This window comes from Strix uralensis, chromosome 7, assembly GCF_047716275.1.
Source record: "Strix uralensis isolate ZFMK-TIS-50842 chromosome 7, bStrUra1, whole genome shotgun sequence".
NCBI lineage: Eukaryota > Metazoa > Chordata > Aves > Strigiformes > Strigidae > Strix > Strix uralensis.
The window spans coordinates 6005416-6025174 of record NC_133978.1 but is presented as its reverse complement, the minus strand read 5'-3'; the positions used below and the strand labels follow the sequence as shown (position 1 = coordinate 6025174).

At 39.0% G+C, this 19759-nt stretch overlaps 1 protein-coding gene across 2 annotated transcripts in view; it reads left to right on the top strand.

The window, feature by feature from the left end:
- TET1 (tet methylcytosine dioxygenase 1) overlaps positions 1-19759 on the top strand; it is an 88891-nt gene that overhangs the window by 45785 nt on the left and 23347 nt on the right. For both annotated transcript variants that reach the window (XM_074874266.1, XM_074874267.1), the window contains 4 exons: positions 12859-13067; positions 13983-14133; positions 17675-17764; positions 18241-18378. In XM_074874266.1, the coding sequence (XP_074730367.1) occupies positions 12859-13067; positions 13983-14133; positions 17675-17764; positions 18241-18378 (588 nt within the window). The remainder of the gene's footprint in view (positions 1-12858; positions 13068-13982; positions 14134-17674; positions 17765-18240; positions 18379-19759) is intronic.

The window sequence follows — 19759 nt, the reverse complement described above, 5'->3', positions numbered from 1 at the left end:
TTGTTTTGTGTGGCTTTTAAATATGAAATTATGTGTAGTCCTTGAGCTTAAGTATAATCTGATCTTTAACAAAGATCTGGTAATTCATTTAATTGATCTACAAGTCTGCCTTGAATGATGAGGCTAAGGAAAACTTTTTATTTTATTTAAGATGTGGTGCTATATGTTAAGCTGTGGTTTGAATGAGTGCGAAAGAGAGGTTCTTAACAGAATTAGCAGAGATGACCAAATCAAGGGTAAGAAGACCCTGACAGTGTCCAAAAATTGGAGCGTCTAGTGAAATATGTTATTGGGAAGTGTGAAAAAGAGAAGAGAAGGGATGGTTGCTTGGGAGAGTTGGGAAACTATCCAGTAACTTTTTTTACAACCTTTCTCAGTTGTATGAACACATGAAGAAAAGAGTGTGATGGAAGTGATGAGGAAGTTCAATCTTGTATGCCATAGACTTCATTACTGGTTTTGAGGAACTGAACTCAGTATTTGGAAATGGAAATGTTATAGTGATAGTTTTCACCAAAGTCTTGTCTCACATTGCTTCATAGGAGCCAGGAAATGAGGTAACAGACACAAGCTCCAGGAGAGAGCTTGGAAAGAATTGATTGTCCTTAATCTTTGATGAAACCACCAAGGGAGGTAAAAAGTAGGCTAGAAATCTTGTAAACTGAGTTTTGGAAAATAATAAAATAACTTGGTTGTTAAAAGAAAAAAAAATTATTGCTGTATTTAGGAATTTCAGACTTGATTGAACAAAGAAAGATAACGGTACAGTTGGTAGACTAGCATTTGTAACTACATGACAAAAATAAGTTTATTACATGTTGTGCGTGAATAGTATTGCATGCTAAACATTCACTGCTTATGTTTGGAACAGTCAAAATGTGTTTTCTGTACTCAATACATAAACTATTTTTCAGAAAGGAATCCCATATGTGCATGTTGCTTCAGATAATATTTAATAACAAATCAGCATCCACGAAAAAAAGGATGGTAAAACTAATTTCATAAACAACTGACCCAAAAAGAATCAAATTATTTTTCAAGTAAATAAAACAGTTTTAACAGAGGAGAGGAGTTAAAAATCTTATCTTAGAAATAGTTGTGGGCAGTTGAAAGGAGGAAGGCATTTAAAACTAACTCTTAATCCTTGATTTTTCTGTTGCCAGTATCGGCATACTGTCTTTTATGTAAACCAGAAATGATAGATTTTATTGTATATCTGCATGGCTGTAGGTGTCCCGACATGTGTGTACAATATGAGTCAGAAAGCACTCGGATGCATACAGAAAAGGCTGTTTTAAACTATAGGGACCTGCTCTCCAGCTAGATTTTCACATTTCTGTATGTAAAGCGTTGGTGAGAGTAAGCTTTAATGTTCATTTCACCTAAGTTCCAATCTTGTTTTATGCAGCAGTGACTTTTTTTGTGTACGAGTTCAGACCCAAAGAGGATGAATGCTTTTCCAAGTCTGCTTACTGTTACTGTGTGACTGTTCAATACAAGAGAGGGAAGGAAATCACTGAAATCTCTTCTGTAGAACTGTTTCATCCTGTGTAAAATCCACATTTTGGGGTTGGTATTCTTAATGTGCTGCATGAATTTTTCATTGGCAATGCTAATTTTAATCCTTATAACAGAGCATATTTGGGTTTTGGCTATGGCCAAAGAAACATAATTGTGAAATTTGTTTGAAAGCATATGGAAAAAGTTTGCTGTGCTCTCTGATACTTGCAGTCACAAGGTTCTGTCAGCTGCACAGAGACTTTCACTTACTCTTTTACAGTGTACTTTGGGACGGACTCGTTTCTGCTTTGCAGATGGACAAGCTATTGCCCTTAGGGCTCCTGAGAGACTTGGTGGTGAGAGCACCAGAGTGGAGCTCTGCTGAAGCAAATATAAGAAAAAATTGAATGTATCTGTTGATCATACTGAACTATTTTTCCCAATTAATCTTCCCTATTTCCACTAGATAATTTTGTCTTAGTGGTTCATTAGAAACATTTTAAGATTAAAGTAGACTCTAAAATACCTGTGTCCATAAATTCTTCTGTTAGTGATTGCATTTCATAATACTGATTCCTTCCTAAATAGTTTTTGCTTGAGTGGCTCCAAACATGTGCCTGGTGTGTTAAACATTTACTGAGAGGGACTCCTTTCCCCAAAAGGAGTTAAGGTTTTCTTCCTCAGATTTCAGGTTACCATAAACTTGCAGAATCTTTTATCTTTCAGTCTTTTTTTGAGAAGAAATAAACATCTGTCTCTTCTGTATTTCTTTGATGTATTGCATTTTAGGGTGATACTTTGTCCTCCTGGACGTGGACAAGAATGCTCCTATTAGTTGAACCTAAATATGATCAGTAAATGCTACCTAGGGTTTGAAACCTTATGATGGCTGTATGTGTAAGTATTAGACTGACACCCACATGAGCTGAACTGTGCGAAGATGAACTTGCTATTGTTTTCACCATGTGTGGCACCAAGGAGGCTGCTTGACCTCTGATTTTTTCGCATCAGAAATTGTATTGTCTCATTTTTATGTCAAAATAGAATTCATAGAGTTTTGCTGAGATTTCAAACGTGTGGATATCTGTTTAGGTGATAACCGTATGATTAGAAAATAAATTCCCGTTCTCTGATATAGGCCCAGGTAAATGTACTCTCTTTTCTGTTTGGATTTCTTTTGCTTTTTTGCTTTGTCCAAGTTCATCATACTTCATAATAAGTTAAAGAAAAAAAACCCTTTGAAGTACTGAAATTACTGCCTGTCATTCTTAGTAGCCCATTCATATAATAAAAAGCTCCATGCTACTGTGCATCCCCTATAACCAGCCAGTGATAAGTGACCTGACTCATATCAATCCCATTGTTTTATCAGTGCTTTAGCTGATAACAGATTTGTTGTGGTTTGATTTTTTTCTGCTCTCAGTGTGTCTGATGGTAAATTATAATTACCTCTATTTATGAGAAATGGTTTATGAATTTGTTAGTTGTTCATGAGCAGCTCACTGTAGGCATAATCCTGCTGCACTGAAGTCAAAGATACATGTCACTGATCTCAGAGGAGGTCAGCGTCAAGTCTTAATGTTTTCTGGATTAAACCCATTTCCTATGCCTTCTCCTGGCTTCAATGGACATTGGCTTGGATCAACTAAGCTATTGTTGCTATCCATTGTCTTTATTCAGAGTTGCAGTGTAATTTTTAAGGCTCCAGCTCTGAATAAAGACCAGAGATAAGAAGTGATAGAAGTGGCCAGGTCAGGGCAGAGGTCCTTGCCGATACCCTGTCTCCAGTGCTGACCGATAGCAAAAGGTGTAGGAGCAGGGCAGTTCCCTCCCAGAAGACTCAGTTTCCAGTAATTCATAGCTCTGTGGTTCCCTGAGCTGGAGGCAGTGTCTTTGTGCTCAGTTGCCTTTTATAAATATTGTCATCTTTATTTCTCCTTTTCCTTCCTGTTCTCTTATGTGAGGAGTTAAAATGCTGGCTTAATGTTTTCAGCCTTGTGCTCTATTCCCAGTAATTCCTAGCAGTTGTTTTTGCTTTTTCTCTGTTGGAGAGCACTGATTTGGCATTTTTGTAGCGCTTTCTATCATTATGCCAGACTCTCATTCCTGCATGGTAATGGCCAACTCAGAGTCCATCTCTATCTGAAAATAGAATTGTTTTCACCATGTGTATTAAATATGCACATCTACAGTGAATTTTATCTGCCATTTTACTGCCCGCTCAGCAGTATAAACTCCTCCTTCATTTGTTTGCAGACTGTGCTTGTCTTCACTACTCTGAATTGCTTAGTGGCATCAACAAATGTTGTCATCCTTTTATTTACCCTTAACAAACATGCTGAATAGCACAAGCTTGAGCACAGTTCAACAGAACTCCCATCGGAGACATACCAGCCTTTGTTTCCTGTCTTTTCACCAATTATTCATGTGTGGTCTTTTGATTTGTCCCAAGACACATTAGGGTTTTTTTAAGAGCCTTTACTAAAGGACCTATTGAATGGCTTTTGGAAATCTAGAAAGACCTGCAGTATGAATAAGCTGTGACTTCAGTTCAGAAAAGTTTATTTGACTTCTCCCTGTGCAACACACTTTCCTGTGTGATCACTGCTTTGCCCCACACAGATACCAGGCTCATGTGATCACTGAATTAACACCTTTCTTCCAGGGTCTTTTTACAAAGTAGTATCCTCTTGGTAATCTTCAGGCCCTCTGGTACTAGTGTATTATAAATCAAGACAATGCATATCACATTTAATATTTCACTTGTTTCATCTTTGAGTTTCTTTGGTGAATATCATCTGGACTTGGCAAATTGCTACTGTTTGGTAGGGGGGAGGGTTGTTTCATTTTGGGGTTTTTTGTTGCTATTGTCCTATAACAACTTTTGTCAGGGCTTTAACTTTAGAAAAATATCCTCAGCTGTCCTCTGTGAAGAAGGTTTCTGACACAGGAATCTTCCAACCTTCTTGTCTGTGAAGACAGCAGAAGTGGGTTTTGCATCTTGAGCCTTACCTTCTCTGAGTGTCTTCTTTTGTGTGTTTGTTTTTGAACACTTTGATGATCTGTTGACCCTCCAGATTCTGTTAGCCAGCTGGTGACCCTAATTAGTTTGAAAATACACTATTGTGGGGCTTTTATGCCTTTTGCAAGTAGTTTCTCAAACCCTTTCACTTCTGTACTGTCTGCCATTTTTGAGTTTTATATTTATAACTTGACAAATCTTTATTATCTTTTCTGTAGTGTTGGTTGTGTATTAGTTGGATATGTAAGTAATAAAAAAATAGGAGTAGATTAAAAATGGATAAAAACCCTGATTACAGATACTTTAAAAATGTACTTAAATTTGAAATTACAGTCCTGTACAGGCCTGAGCCTAATATTAGCCAGTGAAACTAATCAGTTTTTTAAAAGTAATGCTTAGATAACCCATTGTTATAACCAAGATTTTATAGATCATTGAACAGAGAGGAATTTGTAGCTGAATGCCAGAAACTACAATTTGTTGAGTGCTGAATGAGCCTTAATAACAATAGATTATTCTGCAGGTGCAGAGAAGATTATTTTTTTCAGTTTGCTAGTTTTGATTGAGTTGAAAATGATTTAAATAGGGAATTGAAAAAGCAAGAAAACTGATAAGTTACTCTAGCTTTTAGGCTTTCTATGTATAAGTTATTGTTAGTATTAGAAGAGATATGTAACTTATTAAAGAAAATGAAATGGCGAATGAGCAAGGTACTTTGCAGTGGATGATCATTACTAATCAACTGAGCTGTCAGAGGACCACTTCATCAGGAAGTCAGGCACGTGTAAGCAGACTCTCTGATGCTTATTTTCTGTATCTTGCTTGGCAGTGAAACGGTGAGGAGATCTGGTGTGGCACTGCTAGCTAGGGGTTAAGGAAGCTGTCATGGTATTTGGAATGTGATAGAATGGGGGATTTTTGAAATACATTTGAAAATGGCTTTAAAGTAAATTCTCCTGGACTGACTCTTCCCTGGCCACAGGTTTAAGTAGAATGTGCATCTCCATTCTGCTTTAAACAGCTTACTGCACTTGAAGCTTTTATTTCATTTATTAAACCATCTTTATGATTGAATGATGTTCTCCATAGGAGAAGTCTGGAAGGAAACTAGTTTTGGCACATGGAGAGGGTGGAGGCTTTGTTCACCTTTTTGGACAACATTGTATTAGAGCATCACTTTCTTGCCATAATGTTGTAATACATTAAGTTAGTGTGTGTAGCAGGTACTACAGCTGTGTAGGCACTATTTTCACTGTTTGCTAGGAGGTATGCCTGTTAAATACAAAATTAGGGGAGTTTATTTTGGGTGAAAATGTTTGTAATGTTATCCAAAGCAAAGCCGTTCTTTGTTAAAGGCTGTAATGGTTTGAGATTCAAAATTATTAGAAACTTTTACATGGTTTCTGAAATAAATAAAAGTGTTTTAATGTTGTTTAATATGAAGAACTACTCAAATATTTTAATAAACATGAAACAAAAAAGCTATATTAAGGTAAACAAAGTTAAGTATTATAAAAGAGCAAGCATTTTAAGTTGCTATTATAACTACCGTAATAAAAACAAATGGGATACCTGAACAAACTGAGAGAGTAGATTATTATTGTCATCCATATCATACAAAGTGCAGTTTACCATTGCCTGCAATGTAACAGAAAGGGAAGTTTGAGGGAGTAGGGAGGGTAAGAGGGCACCGGGAGTTGAGACTTGAATTTTGTCCTCATTTCTTCAGTATTGGTTGCATGATTATAGAAGAATCACTTAATACTGCAGCCTGCTCCTTTGTAAACAGTACAATACTGCCTCCAGTAGCAACTTGGAAAAAGGTGTTTGTAGATAATTGCAGATACCAAACTTCCTGTAAAAACAGCTAAGTAACTTCGTAGTATTGTGATTGATGGTAACTGTTCTGTGCTAACTCTTTTGATGTAGGCTGCCAGTACTCGAGAAGAGAGAATTTAGGGAAGTGGAATTTATTTCCGTTTTAATATCTCTTAAACACACTGAGAATAAAAGGATATAACATTTTCCAGTAAGAAAACAGTTTAATGTGGTTTAATGTGTATGTAGGGGTGAATTAGGAAAAAGGAGGGCAGACTCACTTCTGTGGCCAACAAGAACATTTCTCCTGCTGTCTGCTACACAGCGTCTCCTGCTAGAACAGCAGCACTGTGCTCTCCTTTGCGCTGGTGTAGGTTGTATGGTGTGGAATTGTAGCTTAGCAGAGATTCTTGTCCTCTGTACAGAAGGCTCCATACACAGACTTTGCACAGAGGCAAAATCTGCAGGTTAGAAAACTTGAAGCCAAACTGTTCTAAATGAGTCACCTATTTCGGAAAATTACAGTGAGCAGTAAATCAACTACTGATATCCTACAAAGGAGACATAGCTATTTTACTGAAGAAATTCAGAATGAGCTGGAGGGAGTATTGCAGTGGAACCACATGGAGATTAAATAAAGCTAAAAAAAGGACCTTTTTGTTGGTTCCATTATTTTTTTCATCCAGTAATTTATAGCAGTGTATTTAACTCACAATTAAAATTTTGCACTATTTGCTAATGGTGTCTGGTTTATATCATGGTAAAGTTAACACAACTATTCTGGTGATCCTAAATTGGGAAGCAATTTCTCATCCATGTGGTAATTCAGCATCTGGTATGCTGAGCTTCTGCAGTCTGACTCTTAGCTACTTACATAAGTCATGTGCGTGCTAATTTAGATAGACTGGCTTACGTTTAAGGACACCAAGTAATTTTTATTCACAGTGTACTTATGCCTTGTTCTAGAGCTCCTGCCAAGGGTTGAGACAGTTGCTTCAACAATCTAAAAGAAATAATTCAAGTAATTAGAAATCGAGCATTTGGACAGCTGAAGCAGGATTTATTGATAGCATAACTTTACTGATGCTGTTCAATACATTCAGAAATGATTTGAAAAAAGTGGGAGACATTGAGGTGGCAAACTGCTGATGATACAGAGTTGTTCAGGATAATGAAGAGCAGGGACAGATATCATAAAGAGCAGGAAGGACTTGTGATCCAGAATGAATGGCCGCTAAAATGATAGATAAAACTCACTTGATAAAGTTACACAAAAAGCGGGGTTACTGTGGAGGAATAAAGAAAACATGAACCATAATTTTGTCTCTGTGAGGAAGCATGTTGTACCCCAGCCTTTACCGTCCTGTTCTGGTCCCCCAGTTCAAGAAAGCACAGCAGAACTGGGAAAGACAGGTAGAGGTACAGATTCACCATCCTGACAGAGGGGGAAGGGGAGAAAGGGCTCTTGAAAGTGTTTGGCATGGAGAGCAAGCAGAGTAGCAATCTACTATTCACAGTCCCATCCTGTATCAAACCTAGAGGGCACTAGCAGGGGGTGAGCTCAGCGCAAAGAACAGGTAATGTTTTTTCTTTCAGTAGTCTGGAATTAAGCTTTGCCCAGGAATGTAGTGGATGGTAAAATGCCGCATAGATTTAGAAGTGAGTGGACAAATGTACAGAAGGCAAATCCTTCGAAAGCTGGGAGAGAGCACATCCCCCAAGCTGCCGGCCGGTGGCTGGAAGGTGCCTGGCAGTTGTTGAGAAGCATCTCTGCATCCGAGTGCCTTTCCTGATGCTCATCCCTAAGCAACTGCTGTTAGTCACTCTCAGGATCCCTGTCCACTCTCAGGCTGGACAGTCCATTCCTCTGACCTCGTCTTGTTCTTGTATTCTTTAAGTCTTAGCATCCCTTTCTGTCTCTTCACTATCCTTGTATGTAAGGGAGTGAAAAACTTTTCCTCTTATTTATCCCATAACTGGTTGCTGAATTGCTGGAGCAAATTCTGCTCTGCATGGCACCTCTTCAGTAAATATACTCTAGCTTTTGGCTCCTGCTTTTTGTTAAGAAAATTGGGTAAACCTCTACTTTTGTGGCTTGTGGAAACAGAGGTTTAGCTGTGGTATGTTGCCATAATAGCAGTTGATTGTTTTTGTCTCCTAGCTGACTGGCTGTGGCTCACCTTGAAGGCTTGCTCATATTCTCAAATTCTGCCATTTGAGAATATCTGGGCTAGCTAATAAAATAGATTACTTGAATTGCTGCCTGGCTTTAGAGGTCCACATAAACAAGGACACATGGGTAGCCCCAGTAGCGCAGAACAGGCATGGTACAGAAAGCGGTAGTGATGGGTGCCTGACTACAGCACAGGAGGGATGTACAGAACTTGGCTTGAGAATGATCAAAATAAAGGAGCATCCTGCCCAAATCAGCAACCTACAAGGATGATACTTGTGGTATTGTGTGTCCAAATATGTATGTCCATAAGAAAGCTATCTGGAAGGAGGTGTGTCCCATTTCAGTTTTTTCTTTTGTCCTAGACATGGTTATGTTGGTAAACATGTGAGGGAGTGGGTAGTATGTAACTTCATGCCCAGTTATTGTGAGTGAAGAACGGGGCTGACAGGTATTGGTCATGCGCTAGGGGGGAGTTTTTAGGTCTGTTGCTTTCCAGAAGTGCTGTGTTGCAGATGAAACAGATTATTCATTGTTAATGTGGGACTCTTTTGATGGATACTTAGTACTGATGACAGCTAGTCCTTGCTAAAATGGCTTGAGGGATCATCTGGTCCTACATACCTGCAAAAAGATGACCAAATGACATTTACTTCACAAACTTTTTACAAGTCTGTTTTGTTGATTATAATTATTTTTCGATGTGAGTCACTAAGAAGTCAGGGTTATCTTGTGTGGAAGAGTAATTACAGGGGAAAAGTTAGTAACCCTAGCTTTAAAGTTCCACCACTTGACAAATGTTTTACTTCCTCATTCCTTTTAAATGCATTAGGGACCAAAATTAAGCAAACTGAAGCATAGATTTATTTACTTTATCACTGTTGTGAACTACATCACAGAAATCATGAGTAATACCAACAACTTCTAGACACAAGATTTGCCAGCTGATTTGTGCATTGTTCACAATCCCAGGGAACATTGAGGGACTTGCTCTATTTGTGGCATAATATTTGTCATCTCAGTGTTTCATAGATACACAATAAGTACACCGGGAATTATGTTTGCAACCTCTCAGTAGCAAATAAATATGCATTTTAAATTATTGCATGAAGAATTGATTAGTAAATTGCATTATTATCATATTCTCTGTGGCTGTGACAATATACTAATTCCCATTTGCCTTACTGAGGAGGACACCGTGTCAAATGCACGCTGAAAAGAAAGGAATCAAGTGAACTCAAGTGTAGGCTGAGATTTTATATATGCTACTCTCCTGAGGACATTATTAAGACAGTGTTGTATGACTTTAACAAGTGTGATGTTTCTGTAGAGTAAATGGCGGGGCAGTTGGTTAAAACAATCTATGGTTTGGTGATGATTAAGGTTGAAAAGATCTTGGAACCATTCCCAGTAACTTTAAGCTGCAGAAACTGGAGTAGAAATAAAGAAATAAACTGGAGACAGCTAAGGAAATGATCAGTCAACTAAAACCTTACTAGGTCTGTTACTTAGAAAAACAGTAAGAAATCTGATTTATGAGCACATCAGGCTACATCTGGATAAGCAGTACACAGCTTAGTCATATTTTGGATTGTACTAATTGCTCAGTTTTACTTTTGCTTAATATATATCTACACCTATACATACAATTTATTGTAGAGTTCAGAAATTTATTTGATGCAGTCAGGCACTGGAAAACAAATGACAAGTTGGAAATTAATGAAGTTACATCAGTGTTAATGCAGCTAAGAAGTCACCAAGTCAAACTGCCACTTTCCCCCATTAGAAAAATTGTCAAATCATCATGAATGACACAGTGTTTCTGTTGGCTGGATTTATTCCATAGTTTTCAGTTGTCCTGGTCAGATGTGCTTTTCTGTATATTGAGTGTGGTATTGCTGTGGATTTATTATTATTATCACAAAAGAGAAGCTCTGTTTATTACTGCTGTGAGAATGCCAGCCATAGCAGGTGAAGGGGCATCATCAGTTTATGCAGGAAAAGCAGCGTGGCTCCAGCTCGGTCTGCACTGTCACTGGCTGTGGGCCCGGAGCAACCGTGACTGTTCTGGTGCCAGTTCTAGTGCTCTTCTAAGACCTTAACAGTCAGGTGAGAAAAGTGCCTTATCTCTGCGAACAACAGGACAGGAGCATTCCAGCTGTAGTGGCCAGACGAGCATAGGATGTAACCTCTTAAGAGCTACAGAAATTAAATTCAGACAACTAATAAATCCATCAGCTACCTTTGTGGCCTGAAAGATGATGGATTGTAAAATGTTTTTGGGTCCAATAAGAGTATTGCATTCTCTACTGCATGCATAATGAAGCAAATTCCAGCCATGTTTAAGTCCAAGGAAGTGTGGTGTTAGTTTAAAGGAAACTACAAATATCCTTCCTGTCCATTTGTCGTTTTCCCTCGACTGGGTATTTTCAGTTTAGAACTATATGAGAACTCAAAAAGGGCAACCCAATGTTGTACTGAGAAATGAAGAGGTACCAGATTTCTTTATTGAAGTTACAAAGTCTACAAACCAAAAAAAGAAAAAAGAGTAAAAGCATCACCCTTCATGCTGAGTAACGAAATTAAATTCCTCTCCTTCTGACCTGAAGGAACTGTGCTGCCTCAGGAATGTAAAACTCACACCAACATGAATAACCTGTATTGTATAGTAGCCATAATAGATTTTCCGTAAACCTCACTCAAATGTAAATGAGTTGCATTATTTTTCTTTCTTTATAAAAAATACTGTACTGGTTGGTCAGCCACAACCAAGACTCCTTTTGAGGAATGCTATCTTGGATGCATTTGCTTGTTTTCTCATTAAGTTTAAGGCTGATTGCAAGACTGTATGATTAACGTTAGAAGGGCAATACTTCCACTCTTGACACAAATTAAGCTTGCTGCTTCTTGCTAAGTCTGCACAGATTCCCTCTGAAACTGTTCATCTGTTGAAAACCTTATTTGCAGATTAATTGCAAGTGTACTTTGGTCCCCACTTTTAATGAGTTCAAATAATTTAGATATTCACAGCTGATCAGGCTAGGGGTCACATATGAATGGCAGCTGCGTGTCTGGCAACAAAGAAGCTTTGATGTCAGTCCAATAGGGAAGCTGCCTGAAAGCTCAGATGTTTGTAGGTATTTGAAAAGTAAGTGAAACTGTTGCCTTCCTGCTTTTATAGTCCATGACTAGTAACACGCCTGTGGGAGCTCTGCTGATGGAGAGGTGTTGGTGGGAAGCCAGGCTGACCGACTGCTTGCCCCGAGCAAGCGTATTGCAGCGATGCTGGCAGAGAATATCGGCAACGTCAGGGCTCGCCATCTGCACGCAGTAAGGAGAGACTTGCTGGTCCCCACCCGATGTATGACAGAGCTGAGGAAGAGGATTTAGCCTCTAGTGCCTGAGAGAGGACCAGACCTAATATGTTTGAAGCTTAACGCTGAGGTCTTGACACCTTTGTTGGAAGCCTTGTACAGGCTACCCTGGCTAAAATACACTTGAAGAATAGATAAACATATTTTCAAAGATTATGTTCTTGTATTAACTACTTTTAATGCATTTTTTTGGTCGTCTTACAATGCAACTCTGTTTCAGATTGTGATAAAAACCTAAATATGTGGGAATAGGACTGTCTAGCTTTTTTCTTTTTTTTAGTTCAGTGGTATATTGTACTGTTCCATATTGTGTTAGTCTTTGTGTTTTATGGATAAGATTGACAAGGATTGCTTTGTATTTCATACAGTTTAGTAAAAGACTTCAGCACTCTGCTGATATCTTTAATGTAGGGATATGTTTTGAAAAATGTCATTGCTTCCTCCACTAAGAACACAGTTTATTTTCATCAATTTCTTCTAATCTTACTTTGTGAGGTGGGGAAACATTTTATATACTGACATGTCACTGGAGTAACCATCCTAACCCACGTATACATGTGCCTTTGTGATGTACTTTTATGTACCTGCATTCCGGGTTTTGGCAATACCTTTTCAGTATTACTTTCAAGGTAACTGTTAGGTTTGCAGTGGATCTGTTGTCTCAGGGTTATTATTTCCTTCTAGTGGTTATTTTCCTCTTAATCCATCTTCTTTATTGTTTGTGTAGAACACCTAAAATATTCCTCCTCCTGTGAAAACATACTGCTATTTCTTCTACAGGTAAAAAGACAACGCAAAATTGTGTTCTACACCAGAGATCAGTGTGTGGTGCTGTCCCAGTCCTGCTTACTGACGGACACTCTCTGAGCAGCAGTATTTCTTACTCTTCCAGGCCTTACATGTCCCAAAGAAGAGTAACACATTATGTGTTTCCTATGCTTTTCTAAGAATAAACAAAATGATTCTTCCAGGTGATACGGAGAAGTAGCGATGAGGAAAAGTTGCTGTGCTTGGTACGTCAGCGTGCAGGACACCACTGTCAAACTGCCGTCATCGTGATTCTCATACTGGCCTGGGAAGGGATCCCTCATCTCCTGGCTGATACACTGTACAAAGAGCTGACACAGAGTCTCAGAAAATACGGCTGTCCCACCAGCCGCAGATGTGCGTTAAATGAAGAGTAAGTTACTTCAGTAGTAAATTATTGTTGCGTTGCCTGTTGAATGTTCTGTAATAAATAACTTGAGAATTCAATAGTTCGACTAATAAAATAAATATGCAAAAGCTCATTTAAAACTACAAACCACTAGGTGTCATTTCAGTATAAAACTTAGTTCCTGGCTTCTCCTAGAGATCAGGCTCGAAGTGATAGTCACACAGATTACACCCAGGGAAAGGGGTGGCAGCCCAAAGACAGTCAGTGTGCCCTTTGTACACAGGGACATGCTGAAAAGCTGCTAAGAAGGTGTTATGTGACTTTTTTAAAAAAGTAAGAGATTGAACACTCCAAATTAGGATTGTCCTCTCTCTGCCTCTAGAGGAATTTAGTTTGTCTAGGTGATATATTGCAGCTGAGGCTCTGCTGTCTTTGGGCTGATTTTTGTGTAGCCCACATTTAACAGATGCTAGTAGCTGTACAGTGACCAGAAACTAATGCTTGTGTTCTCAAAGGGTTGGGCTGACTAGAGTTGTTCCACTTCGAAAGTTAGATCAAATTGGAGCTAATGGTACTGTTGCACATAACAAAATAATTATTGGATTTAAGGGTAACCTTTTGAAGCAGCAGTATTTTCTTGGATGAAAATTTTATGCAGCTGGAGAAGTCAAAATCAAAGTAGCATGGGTATATTTATATAGCTATAGATGAGTGTTATGTATTTCCCAGAAATGAGGCTTTGGGGAGTTGAGACTGTCTTTATGGGGGAAAAAGTCAGTTCTCTACACATGAATATTTCCTTAACAGAAAAGATCTGGTTAAACTGTATATTTTATAAATTCCCATGTTGTTATGCTATGTATTATAAAAGAAATAGCAAATAGCATTGATCTAACAATGCGTTGTCAGCTGACTTGACATCTTTATTTCCTTTCATAGTCGTACTTGTGCATGTCAAGGACTTGATCCCGAAACTTGTGGAGCGTCATTCTCATTTGGCTGTTCATGGAGTATGTATTTCAATGGCTGTAAATTTGCCAGAAGCAAAAACCCCAGGAAATTTAGGCTTCTTACAGATGACCCTAAACAAGTAAGATTTCTTCTATTTATTTTATTGGGTTTTTCCCTCAAAATACTTATTCTGATGATTTTCAGAACTAGAAATTAAATGTACGGATATCCACCCCATCTCCCACGCATATATTGCATAGCTTATCACACAGGCACCCAGCTAAATGTTTTGTAACTGTAGTATTTATAATTTTTCCACTGTACAAAAACTGTTGTTTACTATGTATTTAAATACCCTAAAATGATCCTTAAATGCTTTTCTGTATGCATATTTAGCTCCACAGTGGAACTCTGTATGAAATGTTAATTCTTTGTTAAGTATAACATACAGCTAAAGGTTTTTCTAAGCACCAAGCCTGCACCTCAGAGATTGAGTCCTTTTGCCTTGTCATAGAAAACTTTGTACCCTGGGTTGCACTGCTTTCGCACTGACACAGCTGACAACCTGGTCTTCTGTTTGCCACCTAGAATAAACTGCTTTTTCTGTGGGCAGCATGTTTTTTAAACACGCTTGATGGAATGAATACACTGAAATATGATGCAGTGAAATGTAATTGCTGCTTATGAGTGTTAGTGATGACGTAAAACTGAGATAGCACAGAAAATACAGTGATGTGAAGCAACAAACCTCTAAAAAAACCCCACAAAACCCAAATTTGTTTTTTATGTTGGAAATATTTTCATGAAGAAGGAATAAAAGTGTTGTAAACTGATAACCACTGCTGGGTGAACGTACATTCCTCAGGGTAACTCAAAAGTGCCTTGTGTTCTGACTGTAGATGTCTCTAACCTCACTCCCCTGTGGAACTCCCGGGTAAAAGTATCATGCCTTTCCTAGCACATCTGGCATGCTTTAAGAGACACATGCTATAGGGCAGTCAGTTACCCAGTTCTCCATTTGGGTTACCATGCTGATAATCTTTCTCAGCTCCCGAACTTCACTGCTGTCAGCAACAGAAAAGACCGAGCTGGTTGAAGTCCAGACAGTAGTAGAGGTATTCTTGCATTTTTTAATGTGTAGCGTACACATGCAAATGTACATGTGATGTGAAACAGTAATTGTTTCTTGGGAGAAAGAGATGTCACTTGATTCACTGGAGCTAAATATGCCTCCCAAGCCCTAATTTTTTCCTGAAACAGTTGATGAAGCATCTTTCCTGCTTATGTGTGTGAATGCAAAACCCTCAGTCTCCTCCGAGTTGTGCTGTCCACTCCCATTGTGGGTATTCACAAACTTTATTAGAGCTTAAAGTGGGGGGCTTCTGCCTCAGCAGAGTAGGGAGCACACAGCCCTGCTGCCCTTCTTCTCACTGAATGTATGACTAAGGCAGTACAAGCTGAAAACAGCTCTGCTTGTCTCAAATGGCTCAAGCGGGAATTTGTTTTATAAATTTTCAGTTTACAGAAAAACGTTTATTGGGCATTCCTTCATTTTAGGAATCTTGTTCCCCTTCTCCTTTGTCCCTTTCCATTCTCTGTGATCTTGTGTTTTCAGGTTCTCCCCTTGCGTAATGCTGTGCATGGAGCACTCTGTGCACGTGTTTGCTCTGTAGGTTTCTAATGCCTTTAATAACATTAGCTGGGGAATCGGCAAAGGCAGCAATCTCCATATGCGCTGGCTAATGAAGTACTGGACTGTGCCAGCTCTCTTGCAGGACAGCTCAGACAGATCTGTCTGCGATCAGAATATGCTCTGTGAGGCTGCCAGCTCTGGTGGTGGCAGCGCTTCCTCCGTGTCTGTAAAACGGCCCCCCTGAGCCCCGTTCGGACGCTCAGTCAAGCACAGCGGCGTTCACAGCAGCGTCTAGAAATGATGCCCCACTCACGAGAGCTGTCTGGCATTGCCTGTTCACTGGACAGGAAACCTGCAGGTTTTTGAGGAGAATGCCTTCTACCGCAGGGTAAAAGCAGTTGCCTAAACGAGAAGATTACTTAACCAGGACATTCTCTAGATGTGTGATCTAAAAGCGCATTCCCTTATTTCCCTTTTTCCATGGAAGTTGTTTTAAAGCCTCTCTGGATTCTGCAGCGGAGAGGGGATGAGGGTGGCACAGCACACAGGTACTGCGTGTGCCTGCGAGGGAAGCACGTGCGCCCTTAGGCTGCCACTGTGCAAAGCCTCCAGCTGTAGGCAGCAGTGGTGCTTGGGCAGTTGCGGTCTGCATGCAAGTTGTCAGTGCATCTCAAACAAGTGAAATTACTGGTAAATAATTTTTTTCTTCATTTGGTTTTGTCATTAATTTTTCTAGCAGATACTTCTTTTAGCTAAATATTGGATATTGATGATTTTGCAGATGACATAAAGCTAGGAGGTATAGCAAATTAAGAAGATGATAGTTCGAAGTCCAGAAAGATTTGGATCATTTGAGGCACTGGATGGAGTGAGATGAGGTTAAGGGTGTAATATACCTAGGTAAGAATAGTACATAGGATAGATAATTAAGGATGCGTTACCTTCGATGCAGTTCAGAAAAAACCTATAGTGATCAACAGTTAATAAAGTGGCTGTTGTATGAGTTAAAAATATGGTGGCATTTTGTAATGTAACATCACGTTGAGAAATGTGAAAGTATCCTTACATGTTTATATACATTGATGTTTACAATACATGGTGATAAGTGGTTTGTGGGTTTTTTTAAACAAAATAAAATAAGCAGTTATTTTTTGCCACTATACAGCATGCAAAACTGAAGCTGCGGTTGTCTCTCAAAGCCTGGCCCTTGGAGGAAAACAAAGTAGGGAGTATGTCACCACCCTTTTCTTTCCCAGTTGGGTGGTGATTTTCCTGAAAAAAACAAAAATTTAGGAAAAGAATTTAGGAATTGTTGCTGTATGTAAGAGCTTAAATGTTACACTGCCATAGAAGCCCACCTAGCTACTTCCATGTTTATATGGCTTACACCAAGGAAGGGAACATTACTTCCTAATCTAGTAGATTAATCTAGTCCTGAGTTTTGCACCTCCAAAGAACAAAGGAGTTACCAAATGTTCCTAATAAGATAGAAATGTACCTAATATGATAGAAATGCACCTCTTCCCCTAAGAGCTGAAATTAACATTACATGCTATTGGGAGTTACTCATATAATTAAAAGAAATAGAAGACAGAAACCTAGGATTCTTTTAGCAGGGCTGCATTGACATAAGTTAAGGCCCCATAAGCAAAACACTGAAAGACCTGGGGCTCCATCTCCACTCAGCACGTGGGATAATTTGTCTCTTCCAGGTGTACTTCTCTAGTTTGTGTGGAACATAACTCATTCCTCAACTGTCTATGTATCGGAAGGGGGAAGTGATGCAGAAATTAGTTCCTTGTGTGTTGGGTTTCTTTGCCCTAGCAGATATCCTCCACTGTTACTTGGTTGACTTATATTTAACAATGTCATGCAAAAATAAGCTATTTATGGTTGGGGGCAAAAGGCAGCAAAACAGAAGTCAGATTAATAAAATATAAGATAGAGGTGGGCTTCCACAACTCCACCGACTTGTCAGGCATCTCTAAACAGGATTAGATTCTTTTAAAGCAAATTGCAGCGCTCTGAATGTTGCCTTTCTCTGCAGGAGGAACTTCTTGAAAATAATTTGCAAACTTTAGCTACTGATGTGGCTCCGGTTTATAAAAAGCTTGCTCCTGAAGCTTTCCAGAACCAGGTAGGTCTGTGACATCCAACTAGTGTAGCTGTAGCTCTGAACAGGCAGCACAGTTTGAAAAGAAGACGAAACCCCAAAGTATGTGCATGGGCAGAAGCCACAGACCTCGGGGATGTGGTGAATCCCCTTGCTTACTTACGGTGGTTGCTTCATTTGGATAGTTTTAAAATACTGCACCTTTTTTATTCAGCTGATGGTTACGTTATGCCCTGAGCTGTGCACTTGTCAAAGGCTTACAGATAATACTTTAAGTAAGATGTTTTTAGTATTTAAAGACATTTTGACTCTGACCAAGCTGATTATCTCACTGATATCCCATCCTAAGTGTTGCATGTTTCATAGGAAAATACGTGTTTTCGTGCTTCCTGATCATTCTTACTGGCTGCAGTTCCTCAGTCACAAGTGCAGTTGTGGCTCATGGGGTTCCAAGTCGCTCACTTTCAGTCCCAAGTACCTGTAGTTTATTTTCCTTTTAGGTGGAAAATGAACACATGGGCCCAGACTGTCGGCTCGGATCCAAGGACGGTAGGCCTTTCTCTGGTGTGACAGCTTGCATAGATTTCTGTGCCCATGCCCATAAGGACACACATAACATGCACAATGGAAGCACTGTGGTACGTACACGGGATTTTCTCATTTCTGCTCTTTAGTGTTGTGATTGCTGTGTGTTTTAAAATGCTGCTTCATTTAGTTGGGTACATTTGCATGAAGGTTTTTAAGGTATCATGAAATAAATTGCACGTTGCCATTTATACATTCCCACATTATTTGCATATATTTATTGCTGGTCTACAGAGGACATAAATTCCTCTTATTACAGAACAGATCAAGAAAGGTATGGGAGGGATCTTTCCTAGAAAATACCTTAATTCTTTTAAGACACCCAGCCCCTTTGGAGAGAATTGGCCATAGGCCAGATAAGCTATTCACAGTAGAGGTTTGATGTTCAAAGGCAAATAATTATCTAAGCAAGGAGCTGTACAGACCGCTGTAGAGGAAGAGCTAAAACAAACTGATTCATTATTAACTTACCTCCCTCAGACTCGATTCTCAGCAAATTCACTTTTTCTTGCACTGTGCACTTAACCAGGCTTCATGTTAGTATAGTCACTAGTCAGGAAGTAGAGTGTGATGTCGTGGTGAAGTCAGGTGACTATTATGATCTTTAAATCTCAGTATGACAGGAAAACCCACAGATGTGGGGGTTTTGGTGTGGTGGTTTTACCAAACACCTGGCTGGATTGCGAGTGATAAAATCAGTTGGGAGTTACTCAGTTAAGTGATCTTTTAGAAATTGAGACCATAGTCTTGAAGAAACACAAGCTCAAAGGAGAAAAGATAAAACTGGCAATCTGTGGGTTTTTGGTAGTTGGAGCATTGCAGTGCTCTAAATAGCTAGGATGACTTCTTGTACGTCAGTGGAGGTTAACACTCGAGAATAATTTCTCTATCAAAGGATGCATATCTGGGGGAAAAAAAAATTCTATCTGAAATCTCTGCCTATTCTAGACATGGTCTTTTTTTAAAATTTGGAAATGAAAATGCATTATTATATTGCTGTGATTCAATAAAATGTTGCATTTACACATATACTTAGCATTTCGCATTTGTATGTAACAGCAATGAAATAACTGGTACAATTGTTTCGTATTAATTGTGTGCTTGTATGTTGGGCAAATGGCTGTTAATTTAAAGTATGGAAGCAGGTCCTGGAATTCACCAGGAATGCCAGTCCTGAATAGACTTAATATTTTTGCCTAGCATTGAACACCACTTATATGTGGATATTCTCTAAGAAAATGCTGAAAGGGTATTTTGCGAAATATTAGTAAGATGCTATGAGTAAGCTCATGTGTAAGTACAGTCACCACAATGCTTCTGAAGCATAGCAATTCAAACCTCTTAAAGATCCCAAATTTGAAAATGAGACTTCCTTTTCATGACAAACTGCATGGTATACTACTTCTTAATGAAATTTAATTTAGGTATTCTGAA